Source organism: Vulpes lagopus, chromosome 3, assembly GCF_018345385.1.
Source record: "Vulpes lagopus strain Blue_001 chromosome 3, ASM1834538v1, whole genome shotgun sequence".
Classification (NCBI taxonomy): Eukaryota; Metazoa; Chordata; class Mammalia; order Carnivora; family Canidae; genus Vulpes; species Vulpes lagopus.
Genome location: NC_054826.1, coordinates 33,053,648 through 33,081,272, shown reverse-complemented (window position 1 = coordinate 33,081,272; position 27,625 = coordinate 33,053,648). Strand labels below are relative to the sequence as shown.

The 27,625-nt window shown below is 48.5% G+C and overlaps 1 protein-coding gene across 1 annotated transcript in view; it reads right to left on the bottom strand.

Moving 5' to 3' along the window:
* The window catches only part of GALNT10 (polypeptide N-acetylgalactosaminyltransferase 10), a 216,815-nt gene that overhangs the window by 8,132 nt on the left and 181,058 nt on the right, over window positions 1–27,625 (bottom strand). Inside the window, exons 7-10 of the mRNA XM_041749418.1 lie at window positions 25,664–25,781; window positions 11,283–11,390; window positions 6,213–6,434; window positions 2,965–3,081 (exon numbers count right to left, since the gene is read on the bottom strand). Of these exons, the coding sequence (XP_041605352.1) occupies window positions 2,965–3,081; window positions 6,213–6,434; window positions 11,283–11,390; window positions 25,664–25,781 (565 nt within the window). The remainder of the gene's footprint in view (window positions 1–2,964; window positions 3,082–6,212; window positions 6,435–11,282; window positions 11,391–25,663; window positions 25,782–27,625) is intronic.

Genomic DNA, 27,625 nt, shown 5'->3' with positions numbered 1-27,625 from the left:
CACCTTGGGCTGCAGGCGGCGCTGAACCGCTGCGCCACCAGGGCTGCCCGGACTTCTCTCATTTCTACTAAAAATTTTTTTGTAGTTTTTAGTGTACTGGTCTTTCACATCTTTTGTCAGTGACCGATCTGAGGATTTCATATATATTTTTTGTTATGGTTAAGTGCTTGTTTTAAATTTTAATTTGATTCTTCATTATTCATAAATACAAATACAGTGGATTTTTGTATCTTACAACTTTGATAAGTTCATTTATTAGTTCTGACAGACTGTAGACTCAATTGAATTTTCCACAGATCATTTAGTCTACAAATATTGTTTTCTTTTTTCATCCACCTGTAGCACGTTTCTTTTTCTTGCCACAGGTTAGAACATTTAGTACAGTGTCAAATAGAAATGGTAAGGTCGGAATCCCTGTCTTCTTCCTGATCTCAGGGATAAAGTATTCAGATTTCACCATTAAGTATGATGTTAGCTGCAGGCTTTTTATAGATGACCTTGATCAAGCTGACAAAGTTTCCTTTTATTCCTGGTTTGCTGAGAGTTTTTATCAGGAATAAATGTTGGATTTTGTCAAATGCTTTTTCTGGGTGTAGGTGATTATATGGTTCTTCTTTTCCAGTTCATTAACATGGTGAACCTATTGATTAATTTTCTAATAGTAAGCCCACCATGTATTCCTGGGATAAACTACACTAGTCATGATGTACTATTCTTTTTATATGCTGTGGGATAGGATTTTCTAAAATTCTGTTTAGAATTTTTGCATCTAGTGCATGAAGGATACTGGTCTGTGCTTTTCTTATAATGTCTTAGTCTGGTTTTGCTATTAAGGTAACGCTGGCTTCACAAAATAAGTTGGGAAGTATTCCTTACTTTTCTGGAAAGGTTTTTGTGGACATGGTAACATTTCTTTTAAAGTGTTTGGTAGAAGTCACCAGTGAATCTATGTGGGCCTGGATTTTTCTTTGAGGGAAGGTTTTCAACTGCAATGTTAGTCTCTTGAATAGAATCCTGTTTTCCAGTCAGGCTGGTGAGAACGGGCACCATTCCTGGCTCTGCATGAGTACCGGGCATAGCTCCCTCTCATCCTCTCAGGATTTCTCCAGCCCAGGAAGCTCCCGCATGCACATGCATGGATCAGTACTCTACCAAATGTCCAAGGGGGACTCAGTACATCCCACAAGTTCTTGGTGTCTAGCGCTCTTCTCTTCCACATTCTGTTTCATGAATTCTAGCTACATTGGTCTCCAACACTCTCAGCTCTGTCTCCCCAGCTTGGAGTCTGTCTGCTTAGCTCCCCCTGGGTCCTCATCCTTGACCTGTGGCCTAGAGACTCTCTCAAAGGACTGGGACAGCTGTAGGGCTTACCTTGCTTGCTTGCTATCCCTTGAGGATTACTGTCCTCCACTGGCTGATGTCTGCTCTCTTGAAAACAGTTTTTCACATATTTTGTCCATTTTCCAATTGTTTCTGGCAGGACTGTAAATCCAGTCCCTATTACTCTATCTTGGCCAGAAGCGGTCATGATGGTGACAAAGCAGTGGTACCGCCAGCTCCTGACTCATTGTTTTCCGGACCCTTGGTGACTCAGGGGCTGTATGTTAGAATCATATTTTGCCCTTTGCAGGCCCCCTAGAGCTCTCTGCTGAGGGTGGTTGAGAGTCCTGGGGAATATAGATCCCACTGGGGCATTTGGGCTGCCATGCTTCCCATTTCAGAGGGGGAAGGTTACACACTCAGGCACCATTTTGTTGCTGGTTTGAGGGACTCCTCAGGCATTAATGTGGACTCTCTGCCACACAGTGAGGCTATTCTAGGCTGAGCAACCCAAGCATGCTCTATCCAAGCCCTGTGCTTTTCCTGGTCCTTTTTAGGGTCCTAGGGTGGGTGTGGGTGTGGGGAGAAGTCACACATTGCGTTAGAGAACTCAGGAGAATCAGCGAAGGAGAGCCTCTTCTAATAACAATTGTTATCATGAAAGGAGAAGTGAGGGCAATAAGGCTTTCAGAGGGGGGAGCAGATACAGTCAGGCTGGGCACCGTGCCCATCTGAGAGGCGGCGCTGTTCCTTTTCAGCAAGCATGCCACGCACCTTTTTCTGAGTTTTGTTTTTGCTGAGGACCCACCCCACAATATAGGCTTCTGTCAGTGTGTACTTCCAAAATGCCAGAAAACCCATAGTAGAAAGGCTAGAAAAATGTACCCTTGAGTCAAGATTCAGTGGATGTGGTGTGATTTAGGGGTTAAATGTTGGAGGAAGGGACCACAGAAAGCTAAATGCAGTTTCTTGAGAGTGGGGGATTTTCCTACACTGCTGGCTTACACTCTTCATTCTTCTGATAACACCCTTTGGACACAATCTCCTGGGGAAGCTACCCTCTTCACTCTTCTCCCCGTTCTTTGGGTGAGGCTGACCACAACCCCCAGCTCCAGTGGGCACGTGACCCAGGCCTAACCAGTACAAGGACTATGCCATATCGTTATTGTAACTGGCTCAGGAAAGCCAGTATGTGAGTGCCTCTGGGCATTTCCAGAACTCTGGAAAGGGACATGCCTTTTCACTGAGGGGTTGGACAAGCCTTTGTTGCTGGTGGTCCCATCTGCCATCACATGGGAAGAGCCAGGTAAAGGATGAAGCGCACAGAGGGGAGGAAGAATTGAGACCCTGGAGGGGTCCCACTGAATATCATTTAAGCTTTTCAGTGACATGAGCCACTATGTTCTCCTTTTTGTTGAAGGCCATTCAGGCTGAGTGTCTGTCATGTGCAACTAATGGGCCAGAGTGCTGATTTTATTGCAGTGTGAAGGATTCCTCTTATAACTCATCCCCTGGGCTAACTTTTGTCACTCATGCTTGACCCGTGGCCTCTCTCTCCCAGCCCTGACCATGTGAGTGTTCGGGGCTGCAAACAGCAGAGGGAAGTGGGCTGCTGGTCCCCAGTCGCCGAGGAGTGGCCCTTACCTGCATATTGTTCCAGGCAGCCTCCCCGCGGCCCCGGACGCAGCTCTCCAGTCTCAGCGGGGAGCCCAGGGCCCCGTGCTTCGTGTCGACACACAATCCTGTACCCACATTGTGGATCTGAAAGAGACAGAAGGATCATGTGGACCAGTGAGCACCTTGAGACACCCACCTGGGTTGGGAGGAGGGCGCCCAACAGAGATAGCAGATGGGGAAAGCTCTGTGCCATCTTTAAAAAGCTTGCCCTGGGCTGGGGGAAGTGCCTTGTGCCTATCAAGAAAGAAGTACTCAGTCCACACAGAGGAGCCCCTCCAGAGCCTGCTTTGTCTTGGAGCAGGTGGGGCCCGGGGATGTGGGTATTCAGAGGACTCCCTGGTTCCTCCCAGAGAATCTGATCCAACAGGTCCAGGAATTGAATCCAGGGTGATCCGGGGGCCATACCTTGAAAACCACCTTACAGAAGGACATGACATCTGTGCTGTAGGCTCTTAGACTTTCTGCCTTTTAGAGTAGGTGAGTGGCAAAAGGTTCTCCATCCAAAGAACAAGAGGAGTTGCAGTAAGACAGGCGTGGTGTGGGGGGAGGAGCACCGGGCCGGGAGTGGAAGGCCCCTGCTCATAGTTCACCAGCACTCACTACCCAAACGCCACTGTGTAGATCCCAGGTAGCGTAGTTCTTGCCTCATAGAATCACCCCTATTTTGACTGATGGTTTGGAGGTGTGGTGGGCGGTAAAAATGTACCACTCAGTTGCCCTGTTTCAGGGAATCTGACTGCCCAGCTGCTGTGTTCTGAATCCATGGTGTCTGAGTGGAGGCCATGCTTCCCGTGGACTGCTTCCTGCCAGCCACTAAGGGTGGCAGGGGTACCGCAGCTGGCCATTCCTGGGAGATGCCAGACTCCTCTGATCTGGCATGAAGACTACTCAGTAACTTGGCTCAAGATTCCTGAGAGCACTCTTGCAGGGTGGGACTCCTCCTACCCCAGCCCTTCCTCCTCCTCTCTCCCCTTCTCAGAGGCAAACCAACCCCACATCTGATCTCCCGGCCTCTCCTGGATCCCTTCTCATTTCTTCCCTCTTCCCCCAACAAGTTTCTTGGTGTCTGTTTCTCAGTGGACTGGACCTAATATAGGGGAGAAAGCCAATAAACTGGCAAAGAAAGGAGAGCTTCATGAAGTCAACATGACACCTCCTCTAGAATATTTATGCTGGTGTTGGGTAGGGCTGGCTAGACAGCTTAGTCAGGAAAGATCCTTCTAACTTGCTGTGTGAATTTGAACAAGTCATACCTAGTGTTTCTGCTGGCCCAAATGTATCTCTCCTTCCTCTGGTAGCAACACCCTGATTTTCTATGGGGCTACTGATCCTTGCCTACCCCGTGGCTTGTCAGGGTATCTGTCCTACCCTTGCTTCTCCCCTTCCTCCAGTGGCCACAGTGATTGGTGCAGACCTAAGAGTAAGATCTTTGTTGGCTTCACTGGGAAGGAGGCATATACTTTTTGCTGATTGGCCAAGCTGAAGATTTGTCAGCTTTGAGCTTCTGGAATCATCTTGCTGCCCTCAGCATGAGACTAACACAAAAGGAAGCAGAGGTAAACAGGAGAAAAAGAAACTGATATCATCTGAGCCCCTGGATCCAGGTGTATCTGAAGCCATAGCTCCTGAAAGTCTCTATGAGAATTAATACATTTCTCTTTTCACTTTATTTTTAAAAGATTTACTTATTTATTCATGAGAGACGGAGACAGAGAAAGAGAGGCAGATGCAGAGGCTTCTCCCTCTGCCTCAGACACAGGCAGAGGAAGAAGCAGGCTCCTTGCAGGGAGCCTGATGCGGGACTCGATTCCAGACCCTGGGATCAAGACCTGAGCCAAAGGCAGGCAGGCACCCAACCACTGAGCCACGCAGGCGTCCCTCTTTTTACTTTAAATTGGACTTCTGTCACCTACAAGTGAAGGAGATCCAACTCTTATGCTCATGGTCCTCAAGTCCTGATATATCCTGGTCCCTAAGCTGTGTGGGTTCTCTCAGTTCAGAGACCCAGGAGCCAGAACCTGGTGATGGAGTGCTTCTCCTCCCTCAGCAGGAATGGCTTCATGAGTGTGTGACATGGGCAGTGGCCCACGGCCTCTCACTCAGAAGGGCTTGTCATTGGTTTAAAGTTCTGCTATCATTGTCTTAAAATTTTTTTCAAGGATTTGTTTATCTATTTTAGAGAGTGGGGAGGGGCAAAGGGAAAGAGAGAATCTCAAGCAGACTCCCTGCTGAGCAGATGGAGCCCAATGCAGGGCTCCATCTCACAACCCTGAGACCATGACCTGAGCCGAAACCAAGAGTCAGACATTCAAACCAAATGAGCCACCCCAGGCTCCCCATCATCATCTTAAAATTTCCAGTAATTTGATCTCTGAATTTGTGAGTGAAATCTGATAGGACAATGGGGCATGCATTTGAGCAGAGGTGATAACACACTACACGGGCATCTGCTGTACCTTTCTTCTGTATGGCATCTGTGATGCCCCACAAGCACAGACTCCCTGGGGGTCCCACATGCATGGGAGTTCTGCAAGACTCAAGTTACGGCTATGACCAAGTGGGGTGGTGCCAGGTCTAAAGGCCACACTTTCCTTTTCAACCAGAACTTGACTGCACAAAGCAGGGCCATGGCATTCTGGGCGAGGAGCTCTGTGGTTGTCCTTTTACTTGTGTTACTTCCCTCACCAGCAGCAGAAAACCGCAGAGAAGGAAAGGAAGAATCAGACAGCCCATAATTCGTTTTCCTTCCACTTTTCCTCACTCATCAGCAAGCCACAGGGAGAGTGTTTGGCAGAAAGTACGCATTATCAACAAGTGAAAGATCAGCTGAGTTAGCTTTGTGCAGAGTTTGTCCTGTGCTGGTAAGAAATACATGCGCACGCACAAGGGTTGAAATACAGATTGTGCAATCTCGCCCATCTGGCACACGAGTTAAATGCTCTTCTATTTGCATTTAAAACTGGCACTCCATAATATGAAGATGAATGGTAAAATTTATGCTAATAATTTAAAGTTTTAATTTTCCCCCGACTTAGAATATTAAATAGCAAATAAAAAAACCACCACCACAAGGCTAGAGGGAGTCAGGAGAGGAACATGTTGTATAGTTCATGCCTTAAACGGTGCTTCCCACCCCCCGTCTTGGGAACAGGCGGCCGCACCTGCATTTTGCACTGGGCCCCACTTGTGCTGCGGGCTGGGGCCCCGGGACTCACCTCCCCCCACGCTGCGGCCGGGGGCTCCACGGGCGGGTAGAATTTGGGCAGGTCCCAGGCGATCTTGGTCATGAACCACTTGAAACTCTTGCAGTTAAGAGCGCTGCGCAGCTTCTTCTGGGCAGCGACGTCGCCGGCAGACAGGTGGCGGTACTCCGGCCGGCGCTGGTAAATGTGCTCCGCGTACTCGTCCATCCACACCTCGGCCACTCGCTTCAGGTTCTGGGGGCGACCGGCAGGCGGAAGGGTCAGGCCCCGCGGGCCGGGGAGCCCCGGGTCCGATGCGGCATCAAAGACCCCTAAAAACCCCCACTGTGTCCTTAGAGCCTTCTGTATTTACCTATGGATGGAGGTTTTAAGGGCTCTAACTTTTTTTTTAATTTTTTAAATTTATTTATGTATTATAGTGAGAGAGAGAAAGAGAGAGGCAGAGACACAGGCAGAGGGAGAAGCAGGCTCCACGCACCGGGAGCCCGACGTGGGATTCGATCCCGGGCTCCAGGATCGCGCCCTGGGCTAAAGGCAGGCGCCAAACCGCTGCGCCACCCAGGGATCCCTAAGGGCTCTAACTTCTGTCTGAATAAAAGGCGGCTGGGGTCGGGCCCGTCCGTCTCCGATCCCCCTTTTCCATCTCCTCCGCCTCATGGTCCCCCCAACCTGGCTTCGGGAAAGGTGCGAGAACCAGCCTGGCGGATGGGAACCAGCCACGGGCAGAGGGATTGGCCAGCAGCGAGCACGTGACCCAGGCCGAGCCAATCGGAGGCGTCGACGTCAGCCTTGGCCACTTCACCGCAACCCTAGGGGTGACTTGCTCTGCTTCTGCCTCGGGTGCTGGTAGATCTGCTGGGCGGGACGGGAGGCCGGGGCTGCTGGGCCACGCGGCTGCCCAGCGCGGAGCCCATGCAGCAGGGCAGAGGGCCGGACGAGGAACGCATTCCTCCTTTTAGTACCTGAACCCAGCCATGCCCGAAGTGAGCACTACTACGGGGCGGGGGGGGGGGGGGGGTGCTTTGTGTTCACAGAAGTCAGTAAATTCCCTTTCGGCTTATGCCAATTTGAGATGGGTTCCTCTCATTTTCTACTGGGTGCTGACCAAGTTGCCTGGTGACAACAAATTATGATTTGCAACCCTAAGGTTGCAGCAGCTGGAATTTTAAATAATCCTGTGAGGGGCAAAGGTTGCTCCTACTTCTATTATAAAACACAAGGATCATCCGAGAAAGAAGAAAAAAAAGGACAACCACATTATTGGTGAATAGGGGCAGCAGGCAGGAAAACAACCTGTTTGTGAGCAGATACGGAGATAGAGGAAAAGTGAACTTTTCCGTGTAACTAGGAGCGCCTAGCTCCTCATTCCACGTGTAGTTGTATATACCACCTGCTGAGAATCACAGACAGCTGGTTCTGGAAGAGCATAGCTGCAAGGTTCAGGTGAAATTATCTGCTCCAAAGTATCTTCCTCCAATCCCTGGCTGTTGTCAGAAATCTGCCATGCAACTCAACGCTCAGCTCTCCAGGCTTTATCTATCATAAAGGTTACCCCCCACCCCCCTACTACAATCCAACTTTTCTTCTGAAGGGCAAAAGGGAGTTAGGGTTTTAAGCTGAATCAGTCATTCATACCTCAGTGTAAATGACTGCTCCAGAAGCAGAAGGTAAGGCAGGGGTCGACAAGTGTTTTCTGTAAAAGGTCAGACTGTAAATACTTTAGGCTTTGTGGACTATATGGTCTCAATTCTGAAGAAGCTATAAAGGAGCCCTACACGTTATGTAAATGAATGGGTGTGGTTGTATCCCATAAAACTTTATGGACACTGAAATTTGATTTTCACATATGACTAAATAGTCGGCTTTCATTCTCATTTTACATTTAAACAAGTAAAAACCATTCTTAGCTCATAGGCCACACAAAAACAGTTTGCTGACCCATGAGCGACAGGGAAAGAAGCCATCGGGAGGGGGGCCCCACGCCAAAGACAAAATTCACCAACTCCATTTTGCTGACTCTGACTTTGGGATCAGGAAGCTATGAAATTTCCCTGCCAGTGCCTCATTTTTTCTGAGTGCTGAAGAGGTTGAGACAGTGGGTTAGAAAACAATTAAGGAACAGTGTTATACCTGCCCAGCCCCTGCACAAGAAAGGCTGGGCTTAATTTAAAACTGTGCCCCAAGGAAGCTGAATGCCTAAAGAGGCCTGCATATCTGAAGACTCTCCTTTTTCCAGCATGCCCACCCAAGTCCTTTGGCACACTAATTTGCTCATACCACAGGGATGATGAGGAACTGCTATAGTTTTCTCTCCAACCAAAGGCTAGTGTGGCCAATCTGACCAAGGAGAGGTGCCCAAATTCACTGGTGATATTATAAAAGGATCAAATCACATAATACTTTGATTTTAATTGATCTTTAAATTATTATTTTAGTGAACATTTTCTAGACATGTCTTAACAAGCCATCTCTTCCAGATCTTGAACTTTTGTACAGTTGACTGTTTAGACCAAAGTAAAGGATTTTACATTTCTATTACATCTCCCTTTGCTAGAGTTACACAAAGGACCCTGGGGTTTTAGGAGGCTGCATACTTCCCTCATCCCTGCTCCTGACACCTTGCTAGTTCTGGGTCCCATTCCTATCAAGTCCCTTTGTTCTTCTTGTGCTTGCATTACAGAAGTTTGCCCAGATCCTTAGAATACGAGTTCAGTTTTTTTTTTTTTTTTTGCAAATTTGAGTGGGTTTCTGTTACTCCCTTCCCCGAGAGAGACAAGAAGGATTTTAGCAAATGTAGTAAACAAACTAAGACCGGCCAGTTGTTCTTGAGGCAGGCAGGCTGCTGGTTAGCTCATCCTTCCTGAATTGCTGCTTCACTGCTCTCTGGCTGGCTGTCCTTGCAGAATCTTTAGTAGGGCTGTGGTTTCTCTCTTTTTATGGCTCTTTTAGGGCTTTTAGATGACCTTCCCTCAAATCTATCAACATGTTCTACTAGGAGATAATGCTTTAGAAGGGCCTGACTGTTAAAACAAGAAGCAAACATTTACATTATGATCTGCAACTCACTGAAGGTGGTTAGAGACTATGGTAAAAATTCAGGGGACCTTGATTCAGGCACTTTGTGGTCCTGCAAACCTACATGGGGGCCCCTCAGATTGTTAACTGGCTTTAAGTCACCAGGAGACTGATATGATACAGACAGGTGAAAAAAGTTAAAATGCTTAAACACAGAATTCAAAGAAGACACTGAAATAAACTTCCCAGTCTTGTTAACAGATGCTGGCATTAATGCTAACAACAGCAGTCACTGTTTAAGGAACAATTTGCTCTATGCTAGGCACCCGTCAGACCTAAGTGGGTTTCAATTCCAGTTGGTTAATGTCCCCACATTTCACTTTCCTCATCTCTCAAATGGGGATTAAAAATCCGTCATAATGAAGTTAGATAAATATATAAGATGCTTTGCATGATGTCTAGCTCACAGGAAGTTTCTATGTGCTACTACAGTTAGCTGTTATCCATTGAACTCATCTATGGCTCAATAAACAGGAGGTCACCGTGCCTTTTCTTTTTCTTTTTCCTTTTCCTTTTCCTTTTTACCATGTGGGTCTTACAAAGGACCAGGTAAGAAAAGGCTGCTTCGGGAATTGTTCAGGGGTCAGGGGTGTCCCCACGGTCCCACCACTCTCAGTAGCTGAGTGTCAGGCTCCCGGGCTTACTGAGCCACTTGGCGGTGTTTTCCTGCCTGACATCTTTCTCTAGATTTGCCAGTGAGATCTCGGAAGAAACAGGATCGGATTCCTGCCTCTCGGGCTGAACCTAGAACGGGCCCCGCGCCCGCGTCGGATGGGCCGGTGCGGCTGTCGTTGGCGTCTTCCACCACCAGAGGGCACTGCGGGCTCTCTCTTTCTTCAACGCGGACCCCAAAGCGGCCCCGGCCACCTCCGCAGCTCAGCTCCCAGGGGCGGATGGAGCCCGGGGGAACCCGCGGGGGCCGGGGCGCCCAGCCTTCCTTGCAAGTCGCCCCCGCAGGAGGAGGCTGTGTGGACGGAGGCCAAACAGGCTCCCACGGGGGGTGGTCTCTGGGGGGGGGGCTCTATGGGGGGCACAGCTGTGCGGGTTACCTGGTTAGGATTCCAGGGACCTTTCCGGCGTCCCCCAAACCTCTCTGCGACCCTCTTTACCTTCTGGGGGCCCTCCCCCGCCCCATTTTTCTTTAGTGGTCACCTTGATTTTTTTTTTCCTCAAGACACTTAATATTTTATAATTTAAGATTTAGAGGAGTATCATTAATACAAAAACCAAAACAACCCCAAATGTACTTCTGGCTAACGGATTTCTGTGCGTCGCCAGTGGTCAATTTAATTCAAGCAACAATTAATACAAACCATTTTAAGGTAATGAAATAGTTTGACACAGAATTTTTGGCAGTGAACGTGGGGGAGGGGGCGTGGAGAAGAGAAAGACACTGACATTTGTTAACCATCCTCCTGCCAGGAACTTTCAAGTGCCTTGTCTCAGGCTTTCCCCAACACACCACTCCACCTGTATTAATATTTATCTAACAGGTTTCTTTAAATCACTCCTGGTCTGACTTTGCACCTACTTTAGCTTTATCCTAAGCAATAATATCTGTAAAATCACAAGTTTGCTACACTAATACATATTAATTCCAGATGCACATTAATTTAAACACACGTAAATAAAAATGTTCCTATGTCTGCCACCTAAAATCATCTTGTCTGTCACACTTGGGCAAACTGTGCCATCTCCTTAATTCTCTTGGCAATGACAAGAGTTGGAAAAAATTAGCTTCCTTTAAACAAAAGAGGAAACAGGCTCAGAGGAGTTAAGTAACCCTCTCAAGGTCACAGCTAATAAGTGGTGAAGCAGGGCTTTAAGGAAGTTATTTTAAATTGGTTTTCATCTAGAGAGTTGGTGGGAGGGAGGTGGATGGCACGCATATCCTCACACCTGAGTCACTTGGCTTAGAATCTCAAGTGCCTCAGGATGTCTCTGTTCTGCTGATGGGCCTGCCCCTCCCCCCCCCCCCCCCCCCATCCAGGGAAGCCACCGTCTTACCCGGGCCAGGCTGACTCCAGCGGGGACCTTGTAGGGTACATACTTCCTGTAGATATGGCCCACCCTGGAGCAGGGAATGTCCTCCATGCGGCCCCCGCACATCCACACCTGCAGGGTGGGAGGGGAGAAAGAAGATGATATTTCTGCCTCTCACTCACCATTCCCCCCAAAGGCCACCATCCCCTCCTTCCATGCATTCATTGAAAGCATCAGCTTGGACTGTGCTAAAACCCCTCTTCACAGAATGAGGAGGAAAACACAGTAGTAACAACAGCAGTTTTAAATAGCTGACAGCCCTGAGTGCTTACTCGTTGCCAAACACTATGCTACAAGCTCCTCATGCACAACCTCATCTAAGCCTCATCAGAAAACCTGTAAAGTGGGTAGTAATGGAGCTCCATTTTGCAGATGAAGAAGCTGAGGCTCAGAGAAGCTAAGAGCCTTGTCTAAGGTCAGAGAATTGGTGAGCAGAGGAGCCAGAATTTAAACCCAGCTTCAGTGGATTCCAGAGTTTGAGCTCTGAACAAGTGCAGGTGCGTGGAGAGCTGTGTTGCAATTCTAAGGCAGCAATGGGGGCTCAGTGCAAAAGACTACGGTGATCACTTAGTGAGGTCTGCCACAGGGACGAGAGGGGAAGAGATGGCACATATTATATTTATATTTACTGACTGAGGCATCAAGTTCTGGAGTTTCCTCTGCCATCTGTAAGCCTCCTGCTGGGTAACCCTAAGCAGAGGCAGCCACCTCCCTGCCCTGACTTCTCTGCAGTATGGCTTACTAAGCCATGCAGCTGGTATCCCTGTAGACAGGAATCTGAGGTTTCTACTTGTGTTTCCCTACACATTTGGCATCACAAAGAGCTCCCGAGTTTGACTGCATGCTGGTCTGCTGGCAATTTGGGAATTCTTTGTAACCACACTGTGTCACACCCAGGCTAAACAGAGCCTCCCCAGCAGTCCTAGGTTCAAATCCCAGCTCAGTCACTTACCAGATTTGTGACTTTGATCAAGGTACTTCTCTGAGGCTCAGTGTCCTCAACTGTAGAGGATTAAATGAGGCTGGCCTCAGGGATGAGATACCTCACGTCAAGTGTTTCCTTAGCACAAGACCTGGGACACAGTCATAGCAGTGACGCCACAGTGATTCATTCAGCCATCTAATATATACGGAGTATCTGCTATATGCCAACATTGTGCTGGGTGGGCACATGTGGTGGTGAATAAGTCTGCCAAGGCCCTTGCTCACATGGAGGGTGTGTATGGTGCTCAGCCTCTGGGATGGCTCCCAATGAGCCCTGCCTTCTGATATTTGCACCTTTAGGCATTTCCCTCCCAAATGTGTCCTGTAAGCCATGTTGGCCCATGCAGCCAACAGAAGAATGCAGAAAGGATGGTCATAAGAGACACTGTGGCTTCCACCTTCCTCCCTGGGACCATCTGCTCTGGGGCACCCAGCTGCTGTGCTGTGAGGACACTCAAGCAGCTCAGTGGAGAGTCCCGGTGGCGAGGAGCTGAGGCCTCCTGCTAATAGTGCCAACATGCCAGCCATGGGAGTGAGCCTCTTAGAAAGGGATCCTCCAGTCCCAGTCCAGCCTCAGGTGACTGTGGCCCTGGCTGATGCCTTGACTGTGACCTCATGACAGACTCAAGCAGAAATGTCCTGCTAAGCCATTCCCAAATCTCCCAGCTGCACAAACCCTTCGATACTGTTTACTGCTGCTTTAGGCGGGTATATTGGGGGTATTTTCTTCCTGTGGCAGTAGTTAAGTAATGCAGAAAGGCAGTTTTCAGATAGTGATGTGTGCTATAAGGGAGCCAAAGCAAGGTAACTGGACAGACTCACTGTATGGATCTATGAGAGGTTAGGTTAAATCTACCCTGGTCAGGGAAATCCTCACTTAGAAAGGAGCATTAGATACGAGGCTTAAATAATGAGAAGGTGAAAGTAACCTAAAGATCTTAGGGGTGAGAGAACAGGTGGAGAGAAGAGCAAGTGTAAAGGCTCTGAGATAGCAACAGGTTTGGCTTAATCACTGCACAGAGAAAGCCTGAGGCCTGGAGCAGGAGCAGAGATGGGAGGGCAGGTCAGAGAGGCGAGCAGGGACAATCATAAGGGTCTCACCAAAGAAGGAGTCTTCACCAAAAGTGTTCAGTTAAGGTCACACTATAATCCAATTTCTATTTTACCAAGATGACTCTTCCTGTGGGGTGGAAAATGGGCTGTAGGGTGCAGGTTTGGGGGAAGGAAGGCCTGGAAGGCTCTTGCGGATGGAGGCAGTTCTGCTTTGTTTTTGTGGATGCTGTGGTGATGGTAGGACTCAGCTGTACTTGGGACATTATCTATATATCTATCTATCTATATCTAGATAGATATAGATAGATAGTTCTTTTTATTTAAAATAGGCTCCATGCCAGTACAGAGCCCACTGTAGGGCTTGAACTCATGACCCTGAGATCAAGACCTGAGTTGATATCAAGGGTCAGTTGTTCAACTGACTGAGCCACCCAGGAGCCCCTCAGGACATTATTATTAATCTTATTACCATGTTCCTTTGTTTATGAATGAGGAGTAAGAGTGAGAACATTGATAGCCCTGATTCTGTGCAAAAGAGTATTTTCCAGCTTGAACAGCTCAGTGGGATATTGGGGATCTGGCTTCATGTCTTAATTAATTCACAGGCTCTAGAAGGGCTGCTTTTCCACCTCACTCACCTGAGTGTCCTCAGTCCCTCATTACTCTGTGCCAGCCCCTGCCTCCAACCCACCCCGGATGTACTGCATCCCAGGCTTCCTGCAAGGGGATATGCATGCATGTGGCTGCAATTAGTGGAAGTGCTGCCTGGAGAAATGCAATTATAGTCTGATCTTGGGGGAGAAAAAAAAATTGAGCAAGTCAATAGAACAGAACATTGGTCTTGAGATAATGGGCTCCTGATGGTAGATTAATGTCAAGGCCAAGCCAAGAAGTTTATTTTCAAAGCAGGAGATATTGATCAGGCGCCAGCATCCCATAACAATAACTCTTCCTTTATATGAAATGACTGATGTGGAAGTGATGCTTTTGTCTGGCGGATATTGCCCAGCTCACTGCTGGGCCGCCCCTGTCTTTCGGGAGGCAGAGTGGTGCTGAGCAGGTGGGGACACCTTACCCTGCTCTATTTTTGACCACCTCTTGGGCAGTTGACTAGGCTGGCGTCCAGCTCCCCTGACTCCATATTAAACTTGCATTAGCTAACGAGGATGCGTCTCCAGCCCTGCCCGGCAGGAAACCTTCCTTTATGCAGACAATGATCAATGTCCAAATCCTTCTCTTTGCTGTGACCTCTGGTTTCTTTGGCCTTGACTATGCTGGCCATCAGCCTGAAGGTTCCTGAGGGACCAGGATGCCCTTGATTTGCTGAGAGGTTTGAGATGCCCGAGACATCCAGAGCTCAGAAGGAGTCCTGGTTTGGGATGATGGGGTTTGCTCCTCAGCCTTCCTGCCACTGACAGCTGACTCGGAATGGGAGCTGCCTTCAGACACAGGGATACCTGTTCAGCTAAAGCTGCTGTCAAATCTCAAGTCCTCTGGGATCACCTGAACAGTCTGAAAAGGGCCCAGTGTAGAGCACATCCCACTTCCCAAGTCCCTCTAGCATCTTCCACAGTGGTCAGCACCCCCATGGTGCTCGCTGGTTATCTGGCAGGATCCCGAGACTGGAGGGGACTCTCCCTCCAGGAATACGACAAGAGCTGGAGGCACAGAATGGTGCTGTGACTCACCCTGGGCTGGGGTGTGGCCAGAGGTGGTCTTGATCCCAGGTCCCGTGGTTCTGCTCATGGCTCTGCACCCATCTGTGTACTGTTAGGACCCCCTCCCACCCTCCTTCATAGTTGAGGCAGCAGCCACTCAAGATCTAGGGCGGCCATGGCACAGGGCCTCCCACTCCTGACCCCACCTTGTGCAGCTGTGTGGCCTGGTACCAGGCATTTACCTGGGGAGCCACAGGCTCCTCATCTGTGACCTGGGCATAACCGGTCACTACTGCCTTGCCAGCCTGCTGTCATGGCATGAGACAACTCGTGAAAAGCACTTAGCTTGATGCCTGGCTATAACAGACTTGATTATGTTAGTCATTTCTGGAGAAATACCACCACCTTAAAAATTATACAGCATTTGCCCCTTTGCCCAACACCATCATGGTTGTCATCCTATGGCTTGATTTCCAAAATGGAGAAATTGAGGCTCAGAAAGATAAAGTCGTTTTTCTAACTTGGTGGTGGAACCTGCAACTGATGAGGAGAATGCCAGGGCCAGGTGAGGTTGGCACAGACAGGGGGTACCACTTGCAGCCTGACTGCCCCACGGTGCTCTCCTTTCCCCCAGGTAACACCCTGGCAGGAGAGTGCAGCTGGCAGCAAAGAGAAGGGGGGAACTGCAGCCAGCAGCGGCCAGACCCTGTTTGGCTGGGACCCCCTCATATTTGGATGGGGACACACACAGACCACCGACATGACGTATCTGCAACCCCTCTCTGCTGTGGGCTTCCATCCCTCCCTCCCTGGCCAGCCCCTTGCCAGCCTCCACATGCACTGGGGACGCAGTTGCCTGCTCTGGGTGCCGTGTTGCTCTACCACAGGGAGTCTGCAAATACCTCCTGTCAGCTCGTTTCTGAGTGCCTCTCTCCCTTGCAGAACAGCCTTCTCACTTCTCATGGAAGCACCATGCCACCAGACAAGTACAAATCTAATTGTAAAAGCTTGCTCCCCATTCATTTTCATTGCTGCTTTGATTTATTTTATTAGCAAACTTCTTTTGTGTGATGACAGGCTTCATTACAGTGTCTATAAAAGACAATTACTTGCTCTTATCTCCTAAACTGAGGAGGAAAGAAACAAGTGGTGATGTGCATCAGAAAGAAACACGGGATCCCAGAGAGCGCATGTCAGAAGGCCCATCCGTGGGGGGGACCTCCCTCTGTCGAGGACATGGCCACCTGGATACCACCAGGACTGGGCGGCCATCCTAATTGCTGATGGCTGGGAGAAGACGACAGCCAGCCACATTTTTTGCTGTTGGCATCCCAGCTGAGCACCCCTATGGAGTTCAAGCCTTGTAAGTTGCACGTGGGGGGAAAATAATATAATAATTACTGCCAGTTATTCTGCATTATTTGTGTGCTTAGAAGGTACATGGGGTTACTGCTATGAGCCTGGTTCTGAAGTAAGGACTGAGTCTAATCTTGTAAGCAAGCTTTATGAGTCTGAAAGCCTCAGTTTCCCCATCTGCAAAATGGGATGAATTCTTGTGTGTGCCTCCTGGGGTTGCGATGAGACTGAAATGAGGTAATCCTGAAGCACGGAGGGCAGTAAGCAATCTGCATGGTGTTATCTGGACTCACAACAGCTGCTGGGCACTGTGGAGAGGCCACGCACTTCCCCTCAGAAAGAAGAAATGGTATATATCCATGTCTTCCAGAAGCTTGCATTATTTTGAATATATTAGTTTGTTTTAAACAAAAAGATGCTGTTTCAATAAGTCTTACCAGCATGAAAGGACCTCATTCATGCTAGTTTTAGATGTTTATTATGGTTACTGGATGCAGCTGGTAAAGAGTAGGAAAAAACAGTTTTACTTTATTTTTAAAAACCATTTGAATTTACTTCTGGGATGGATGCTTGGGTGGCTCAGCAGTTGAGCATCTGCCTTCAGCTCAGGGCGTGATCCTGGAGACCCAGGATCGAGTCCCACATTGGGCTCCCTGCATGGAGCCTGCTTCTCCCTCTGCCTGTGTCTCTCTCTGCCTTTCTCTCTATCATGAATAAATAAATAAAATATTTTTTAAAAAGAATTTACTTCTAAGTTAATATATTATTTTATATAATTTTAAGCATATCTGTATCTAAGTTAATAAATTAAACTAATAAATTCAGTCAAGTTGCAGGTTTGACTCATGCTTGGACTATAGCAACCTCAGAACCGCCCAGTGAGGGAGGTGCTATTGTACCTTTTATGTGTGAGGGAACCAAGGCCTGGAGAGACAAAGCGCCTTCCCCAAGGTCCCTCCGCTCAGAAATGGCAGAGTCCAGAGTGGAATCTGGGGTCGGGTCAGTTCCTTAGAACCAGGCAGCTCTGAGACCTCCAGGGAGACCACACCTTCCTGGTTTAATCTTTCTGGAGCCTGGTCCCAACCCTATTATGGTCTTTTGCCAAGCTCCCTATGAGCACCTGTGTAGTCTACAGAACAGAGAGGCACCCCTGGCTTGTAAACAAGGCTCTCTGCCACCTGTTCCTCTGTTCCCGGTCACCTCCAGTCCTCACCACACTCCCTGAACTCAGGCTGTGGATGCTGCTGAGAACCAGCTGTCGTCCATTCACTTTGCTGCTCTGTGGGGCACCTGTGTTTTTCCTTCCACCAATAACGTAGCCCATACACTCATTCATTCATTCATTCATTCATTCACACATGGCTAATTATTGGTCAGCCTTGCTCTAAAACCTTGTTGGAAGAAATGGAATAGAAACTCATGGACAAGGGTAGACCCAATGATGCAATGATGTAGCTGGGTGAAGGTTCTGGAATGTGCCGGCCAGCCTGCCATAGCCTGCCCATTTGCTCTGTCCTTCCACACACAAGCCTGAGCACTCTCTCTGTACAAGACTCCATGTATTCATTACAGCCACGGTTTTCATCTTTGGGCACATCGGAATCACCTGGAAAGCTGGTTAAAATACAGACTGCGGGGACCCACCCTTAGGGTGTCTGACTGAGTAGGTCTGGGATGGAGCCGGAGAATTTGCATTTCTACCAAGTTCTCGGATGCTGCTGATACTGCTCATCTGGGGCCCACACTCTCAGCACCAGGACATACTGCAATAGTAACAGCCTCCCTCAGCATAATGGTTCTAGCTCGGTCACACAGACAGCCCTGTGAGTTTGGGGTTATTAGTGTCCTCGTAGATGAGAAGATACAGGTTCAGCAGAAAGGGCAAGTGAGCCATCCAAGGTCTAACTGAGAGTTTGTTGCAAAGCTGGGCCTGGGGCTAACATCTTTGAACCCGGTCTCATCAGCCTCAAAGCTCTTTCCACTCCTGTCTTCCTGCCACTGTAGCCAGAGCACATCAGCCACAACAATGCCAACAGTAACAACTACTGTTTATGGATCATTTATTATGTGCCAAGCACTGAGCTAAGGCTTTCACACAGTTTGTGACTTATTTTCACACCCATACTACAGAGTAAGGATTATTCTATCCTCATTTTATAGCTATGACGTTAAGCCCAGAGAGGTTAGGTCACTTTGCCATTGCCATACAGCTTTACTAGCTGATCACACCTGCACCAGAATCCGGGGGGTCTGACTCTGCAGGCCATGTACTTAATTCCACGGTGTTGTAACATGAGGGTTCTGATCGGAACAGCTACTACTTACTGAGTGCCTCCTTTGGCTTGGCTCTAGGCCAGTTAAGTGTTTCATGCCATTCAGTGCTTACAGCAAAGCTCTGAAGAAGTTACTATGGCCATTTTGAGTGATGAAAGATGGAAGCACAGAGGGACAGGTGTGTGCTGGTTGGGAAGCCATGTGCGACAGAAGGTGGCTCAGGGCCCTTGGGCCTCTGAGCCACCTTCCTGGAGGCATGGTGGGAGATGCAGGCTCCGACAGACAGAGACGCTCCTGCAATTTCAAAGGGCTTGCTGAGAGAGAGTCATGAGGAGAATGCTGTCCCTGCTCCCAGCAGGTGGCTCTTGGGAAGGCTGGGCACCTGTAGCTGGAGGAAGATGCTGCACATAGCGGAGCATGTTCCCCACATCCTTGGATAACCCAGCAAAGGAAGGAGCTAGCACTAGGGGCTCCGGCAGCAACAGTGCAGCTCATCTGAGTCAGAGGGGGCTGGGAGGGGAAGGGGAAGGAAATGGGGAAAGGTGTTGGCATGCAGGTGCTTGGCTGGTGGCCCCAGATCACCTTCTGCCTCTCCTGCTGGCCTCTGGAAGTCATTTCTCCCTCCTGTGCAGCACCTTAACTCCCCTCAGGGCTGGTCCTGACTTCTGAGCCTGGCCTGTAATGATGGCGTCTCTCTAGGTGGAGCTGCTGTTCCTCCCCACTCCCACTGGGAGGAATGAGATGAGCACCAGCAGTTTAGGATCAGGACACGTGGGATCTAGCCAAGGGATCCAGTCACTGGACCACTAAGGGCATCAGGTCACATCGCCTATAACCAGTTTCTGGGGATGCTCCTAACTTCTTTCCACACTCTTCCATTTACTCCTCCTGATGATGCTGTGAGTTTTACAGAAGGAAAACCAGAGCATTTTCTTTTTTAAAATCTGCCCCAAATCTGCAGCCTGGGACTGGGTTGGGCTTTGATAGCTATATCAAACAAAGCAAACCCGGGTACATGACACCTCCTACCTCTGGCTCAGTCTCTCCTTCCAAGGGCAGTGGCTGTAGCCACTGCCTCCTCAATCCCACCCTGTAGACTTGTGCTCAGGGCACTCAGACCTTCCCTGGGGTCTCCTCACTGTCACTGCCTCATCCCGGAACTTACAAACTGTCCAAACACAGCATTGGGATGTATATGGTGAGGGGGTGCTGGGAGGGCTGAAAAACTGACATTTTTTTCCTTTATAGTTAAAAAATTTTTTTTTCCTGATTCTAGAAGTGATATGTACTTGGTACTTATGATGAACATATTCATTGTTATAGAAACACATTAGTAGGAGTGGAGAGCCATACTCTGGAGCCCTCCCACCCCGATACCATGAGGGACTGGAAGCCTTCAGGGTGCCGTGGGTCAGAGCATAGGCTCAGGCTGCATCCAACAGGTAGGGCTGACATTCCTGTTCTAGCTGTGTGGTTCTGTGGAAGTGATTTAACTTGAGCCTCAGTACTCTCATCTACACATGAAGAAAATCAGAGCACCGCCTTGGGTGGGTATACCATGAAGGCTAAATGACAGTGTGTGCACAGTGCCGGGCACAGAACCCCACACATTTCTAGTGTGACTGAACATTAGCTGGTATGAGGACAGTCTGAGTGTTTGTTTGCTGGTTTGCCTTCCTCATATTTTTAAACATTAAACATGAGATCATATTACATATATATTATTTTTCCCATCTGTTTCAACTTAATATTGGAGGCATCTGGCTTTTTAAATATAATATTCCATTGTTTAGATGTGCTCTAACTTAATTTATCCCCTTAGGATGTACATTTGGGTCATTTTCAGTGTTTCCCTAATGGAAGTAAGGCCTCAGTAAATTGTTTCTACTTAAATCTTTCCTTATCCTTGCAGCTGTCTCGGATATACTCCTGGGTATGGAATTTTAGGTCAAAGAATGTGCTTGCTTTGGCATGAACAGATTTTGCCAAACTGCTATTAACAAGACCTATGCACTCACACTGTTGCAAAGCCTACCTTTCTTACGGTGACTCATCCATATTCTCCAGTGGGTACTTTCTCTCTCTTGGATCTCAGAGTTGAAGATATACTAAACTTGGTCTCCTGGGGGGACACTGTGCAATCACCCTTCTCGCTTGTCCTACTGCCACTACCTCTAATCCAAAATATCCTTGGTACCTGTGTAAGTCAAAGGGCTTTCCCCTTTCCCCACAGTATCTTATTTGATTCTATCTTGTGGGATAGGAAGGAAAGTTGTAACAGCACTGTCTGGGATGTGAGGGCCAGAGAAGTCAAGTGGTTAATCCAGGGCTCCCAGATGGATAGATGGAGAGCAGAGATGAGAAGCCAGTGCCCTGCCTTCTTGCTGACTACTATTCCCACCACACCACATTTACTCAAAGATGGTGATCTAAGTCTGGAAAGGGAGGGGTGAAGGATGTTTTATCAGATAGGAATTGATGCAACTAAGTTATTTAAAACACCTATTTGGGGACAGACACTGGATATAGAGATAGCCAGTGGGAGCTCACAGTCCAGTGGGGAAGAGAGGCCACCCTTGAGTCACGTCAACATGAGGGATTCAGAGCCAAACCAGGAGTGATGTTGGGGTGGACCCTGGCCAGCCCAGGGAGCTCAGGCTAAATGTGGGCTGGCTAGATTAAAAGAAAGGCATTTCAAGAGAGTGAACTGTGCATCCTTCCAAAGATGACCTGACACGTGAGCCTAGGGTTTGTGAGCAGTTCCATATGGTTGGGCATAGACATCTGTGTGGACATCTGTGGTTTGCTCTGTCCCACATTCATTCTCCTTCTAGATACAGTACCTGGTCTCTCCTTTGGGGAACCAGCCCAATCCCACTTTTCTGTCTCTAGGATGGGCATGGGAATGTGACTGCAGCTGACCAATCAGAACATTGCTCAGGGATGGGCAAGGAGACTCAACTTGGGCACTTCTACAGGAATGATGGGAAAGACAAACTGTCTCTCTTATGGGGTGCTGGGCACTTCCACAAGAGAAAGCCTGCCCTGAGCAGGAAGCTAACCTAGATGAAAGCAGAGTCAAGGGCCTGAGAGAGATGGAGACTAGACGAGATGGGTTAGTCCCTGGATCCAGCTAGGCCTGAAGGGTCTGCCCTGGGATTTCCATCGTATGAGCCAATTGATTCTGATTTTTCACTTAAATCAGACTGACTAGGATGTTGGTCATCTGTAATCATGAGTGCAGACTAACGCAATGGGGTAAGATGACAGGGGGAGGGTGGAGAGACAAGCAGGGGTCAGCTCACAGAGGCAGGTATAAGTAGACTATAGAGTTAAAGATTTCACCAGCCACTTCTAAAGTAGGAATATTCTAACTGCCAACCAGGAGAACTTTGATAGTGTGACTGTGCCTTTTGGAAACAAAATATCTCTTGGTTGAGAGAAAGAAAGAAAGGGGGGAGAAAATCAATGACTCTTTCAGAAATTTCAGAGCCTTCAGAACACCTTTTCTAGGGTTTTCCCATCAGGATAGATAGCCTAGTCTGGAATTGGAGCCAAAGTATTAATTCATCAGTCCTGACAGCACATATCAATTTATCTTAATTTTTGGAAATACACTCAAGCCTTTCAGACCATTCTCTATTCTCTGTCATCAAGAAGAAAAGGGGTCTTAGCAGAGATTAAGCAGAGGGAATATGGTCTTTTGAAAATGCTCCACTCTGGCTGAAATGGAACACCAGCATTGCAGGGAGGCGTCCCTGGCAGATAAATGGGCTTTCCTGTCTACTCTGCACTATGGGCAGGCCTTCTACAGGGGCTTGGGAGACAATGCACTGGCAGATGAGCTGTCATGGGCTCTGGGGACTCATGCTCTCCAAGCCAGGAGAGAGAAAACTGAGGGAGGAAAGTCTCCCTTCCCAACCTGGGAGCCTCCTCATTACACAGAACCTTTTCCCCTCGAGACCGAAGGACATTAATTGGATCAAATGAAACAGGAGCCAGCCTCTCTCCCCCTCCCAGATGAGAGATTTCCAATATGGCTTCATTACCAAGTCTTTTATAAATAAACTATGTGTAGAAAAATGCCATTTGTTCTGCTGTAATTGCCTGATGAGCATCATTAGACGGGTCTTTGAAACCCACAGAATGAAATCATTTTGGGTTTAGGAATTCCTTTGTGCAAAGCCTTCTCCATTCACTATTTTCCATAGAGGGCGTTTCTGAAAGGGGACTTCTTGACCACGGAGGTTGGTTTCTGGCCAGTGACATACCTGCTCTGAGTGACGCACGAAGACATATTTACTAAGTGCCTCCTCCATGGCTGGCAATCTTTCAGCTACAGAGGATACAGCAGGGAGTGAAACACATAGACATTCCCACCCTATTGAAGTTTACATTCTGGCGAGCACTCAGAACACAGGTGTGCTCACTTCTGGGTATATCCTCGGTGGAAAACTTTATAAATCAAGTTTGTTTGATTGCTGGATCAAGGAACTGTGATGTTAAAACTTTTGATTCCCTGTATGTGATTTCACTGTAATAAGGATGCAACATTTGGAAAACTAGATTATATGGGCTAGGGATACTAAATAAAAGAGGTGTGTGCCATCCATCACTTGCCACTGCACCCATGGCAGACATCACTAATCAATCACGACTTTTCTGATTAGCATGGATGCAGATTCAGAATACATATCAACACAGTACTGGGTAGCCCCCATCCCAGAGCAGATCAGAGTTGGGAGAGGAAACCTATTTGCTATTTCTCACCTAGACAGTCATTAATTCACTTCACAGAGAGGCTGTAGAATATCCCAGTAAATTTAGAATAACTCCAGGAGGAGGCAAAAACAGAAGGAGGGGGGAAAAGACTGGAGCTAACTTCTGAGGCTCATTCTCCTCTCAAGTGTCTTTCTCTCCTGCTCCTGTCCCTATAGAGGCCTAGGAAACATGACAGGTCAGAGAGCGGTCTCTGCAATCAGGCAAACCTGGGGCCAGGTCCTGGTTCTGTTACTTCCATCTGTGTGGAGCCTAGGTCTGAGCCCCACATACCTCGCTGTGAAATGGGTATAAGGATGACATCACCCTGCCAGGGATGCTGGGAGGATTGAATAAGCCAACATGTGTGAAGGACTTGGCACAGTGTCCTATGAGCTCTGAGTAGGGCTGAAATCCAGCTGCTGAACAGCAGAACTGACTGCAGACTTGTTTGTAGGTGGTGTCTGCTCTGATTATTTGGTGCTTGGGCCCTCACTGCCACTAAATACTTTGAATATCGCCCCTGGACATGAGCATTAGTGCATTGAGGGGCGGGTCCCCTGACGGGAGATGGCTTCAGAACTCTGGGTAAAACAGCTACACACTGTCCTTCAAACAAAAACAATGTTTTGGTAGAATTCCAGACTGTTGTTTTCTTGCTAATCACGGGTTTATGTTCTCTGTTCCTGAACTGCTCAGCCAGTGGTGCACATGGTGACAGTAATGATGTCGATAATGAAAATCATCTTTAGGATGTTGTTAAGAAGCACCCAACCAGCATGGTAGCATTTAATCCCCTGAACGACCCCGTGAGGATTCAAGTATTATTAAGCTTGTTTTGTGGAAGCAGAAGCCGAGGTTCAGTGAGACGAGCCTTCCTTATCCAAGATCACATAGCTGGTTGGAAGTAGCAGAGCTGGGATCGGACCCCAGCACCGAAGTCTCAATCACTGTGTGAGACACCGGTCTCTTGTGTAAAAAGTTGGTCCCCAATTTGGTGGGGGTGGGGAGGATGCGGGATCAGGGTTGTGTATTCCCAGCAATGCTGCTACTGGCCATCCCTTATGCCCTACCAGGGGTCTCCAGGATGGTAGAAGCAGGCCCTGGCTGGCCACGAGGGCCCAGAACAAACTAACCGTCCCCTCAGAGGGACCAACCCTCTGTTCTTCACCTGAGATCAATATGGAATCCCACAAATGAAGGGGAGAAAGTGACCCCAGAAGTTTGTGTGGCTAACTAGCAACTACCATTTCCCTACTACCATTGTCAGGAAGCTTCTACAGCACAAGGGCTGGTCTAATAGAGTAAATATTTATTCATTGGATCTTTTTTTTTTTTTTTAAGATTTTTTTGTTTATTTTAGAGAAAGAGAGTGCGGGCTCAGGAGGCGGAACAGAAAGAGAAGGGAGGGAGGAGGAAAGAATCTCAATCAGATTCCATGTTGTGCACAGAGCCTGATGTGGGGCTCAATCTCACGATCCTGAGAGCATGACTTGAGCTGAAATCAAGGGTCAGATGCTTAACCGACTGAGCCACCCAGGAACCCCTTCATTGGAACTTTAATGAATTCTACCAATTATCAATTGCTGGTTGTGTCCCAGGTTGCATGTTAGGATATTACCTCATTCAATCTTTGCAATAGCTCTGTAAGGTAGGCAGTATCATTACTCTCTTATCTCAGACAAGGAAAGAAAGCCAGTCTTACTTGCCCCATATCACCAAGCTCCTGAGAAGTGGAGTTGGGATTTGAACCCACACTTTTGTGACTCCACAACTTAAGCTCTTGACCGCTGGTCTATATAGCAAACTCCAGCAGTGGTAGATACAAAAATGAAAACTTGAAAGGGGTGGCCAGGAACCACTGAGGAAATCTGTGAGGCCAGGGGCCATCGTTGGAGCACAGTGCACAGCATCCCCCAGGCCTGTGTATCCTGCTTGGCCTGGTTTCTCTGCCCTGCTGCTGGTCTGCTGGGGGGCTCACTGGGAGACATGGCACCATCTTTATTGGAAGTGTGACCTGTCTTATTCTAACTCTGCCATCCTAAGAAGGGGATGATGTAAGAGCTGTGGTTAAGGACAATCTTTAGGAGCCTAGGGAGACACCCCATATCCACACGCAATAAGGATTGGCCCACGGCCTCTGACTTCTTAACCTAAGCAATAGGAGCTGCAGAACCCTGAGGATCCAGAGTCTTTCCAGGCTCAGGACAGGTGCCAAGGGGATGTAGCAAGAAGAAGAGGGCTTCCAAAGAGCTGGCTCACCTTGAATGAGATTTCATACTGCTCCCCTCCCCAGATCTCCAGGCCTGGGTCGTACCCGCCCAGCTCCCAGAACCATTTCCGATCCACAGCGAACAGTCCACCGGCCATCACGGGAGACCTGTCAGGGAAGAAGAGTGTGGTGTGAAGACAAAACGCCTCAGCCGCATGCTCTGAGTGTGAGCCGACACTGCTGTTCCCCCAGGGATGGTGCTGCACGCTGCCCTGTGAGCACAGCCCACGTGTCTAGGAAGGAATCCAAGGCCCTTCCAAGGGAGGGCCTGCGCTGTCTTCTTTCTTGGCCACAGCATCCCTTCTTAAATCCTACATTTTAACCAAACTGATCCAAAACCCCTTTCAACCCTTATTTGTGAGGGGAAATCAGATAAATGTGTGCCTTGCAGCTGCATTGGCTATGCCTCTCTTGTCCTCCCATGGATTAAATGGTCTGAATCCGGTCCCTCCAAGCCTGTCTGGGCTATGGGATCTCTTAGAGAGAAGACAAAACACATAGCTTGTTGGGCCCTAGCCCAGACCTATGAAGCAGTCCCTGGGGGATGGAGCCTAGAAATGTGTGTTTTCAAATAGGCTCCTTGGATGATTCTCACTCAGCCAGCCCAGCATGGGACATCTGTTCTGCTGAGAATTTGCAGAAGAAGACACAGTCTCTGTTCTTTCTGTTAAACTGGGATACGATGAACTCCACACGCTGTCTCATTACTTTAGTTGCTGAGTGCCAGCTGAGTCGCAGATGCTAGGAGAATGTGGCAGTAAATCAGAGTTGGCCTGGGACTTCGGGGGATGCTAGTGTGGTCACGTAGCCACCTCAGGACCGAAGGATCCAAAAGACAGGTGGGTGGTAATAAGGGCCCCTGGGAGGTGCAGACACCATTACAGGAACACAAAAGGAAGGAGTGTCTGCCTCTAGGTTTTGGAGATGAGGAGAGAGGCTGGGGCAAGAGTCAAGGAAAGATGCTTGGAGGGGGGGGTGGCATTTGAGGTGGGTTTGGACAAGCGGGAAGTGAGGGGAGAAGAAGGAACCCCTGAGGGGAAAACCCCAGGAGCAAGAGCACAGAGATGCTAAATTTGGGGGGAAACCATGGGCAACAAGAAGTCAGCATGGCATCATGCCAAGCCCAAAGGGGATGCCATGCTGCAGCCTGCCTGAGTCCCCACGGTGACTCACACAGGCTGGCACCTGAGAGGGGCCACTGGGATTTGCTGAGTGAAAATCTCCCAGAGTGGCTGTGTCCTTGTCTGGCTCCACTGAAAACTCCAAAGCCTCAAACCAAAGAACATTCCAGCAGCAAACTCTACGCCGCCTCCTGGCCTTGGGAACTGCAAGCTCATGGAAATTGGTCGGGCTGATTTTAAAAGACTGTAGCTAGCGCACAGGCCTCCCCAGCTTTCCTTTAGCAGATGAGCCTTGACAGCAAAGGAGGCACTCCTTTAAAAGATCTCCTTGAATATTCATGGAGGGCTTGAGTGTGGCAGGTGCTTGGCTGAACTAATTTTTTAATAAGATGACTACTCCCCATGTTGACCTCAAGAGGTGGGGCTCATCCTTTTTACCCCATTGATGCCTGGGGAAACTCAAGCACAGACAGGTGCCATCAAGAGGCAGGTGATGCATGTAAAGGTCAGGGGATCAGGGATGAGGAAACCATCCCTCCCACTTCTGCTCTCCTTTATCCCTGGTATAAATCTGAGACGTGTTTTACCACTTAACCCTGTGTTGCTTGGGACACCAGCCACGGGCCACATATTGCTACTAAACACCTGGAACGTGGCTACTCTGAACTGAAAATGTATTGGAAGTGCAAAATACACAGAGGATTTCCAAGACTTAGTATGAAGAAAAGAATAGAAAAGGCCTCATTAATAATTTCAGGGACGCCTGGCTGGCTCAGTTGGTGGGACATGTGACTCTTGATCTTGGGGTTGAAAATTTGAGCCCCACGTTGG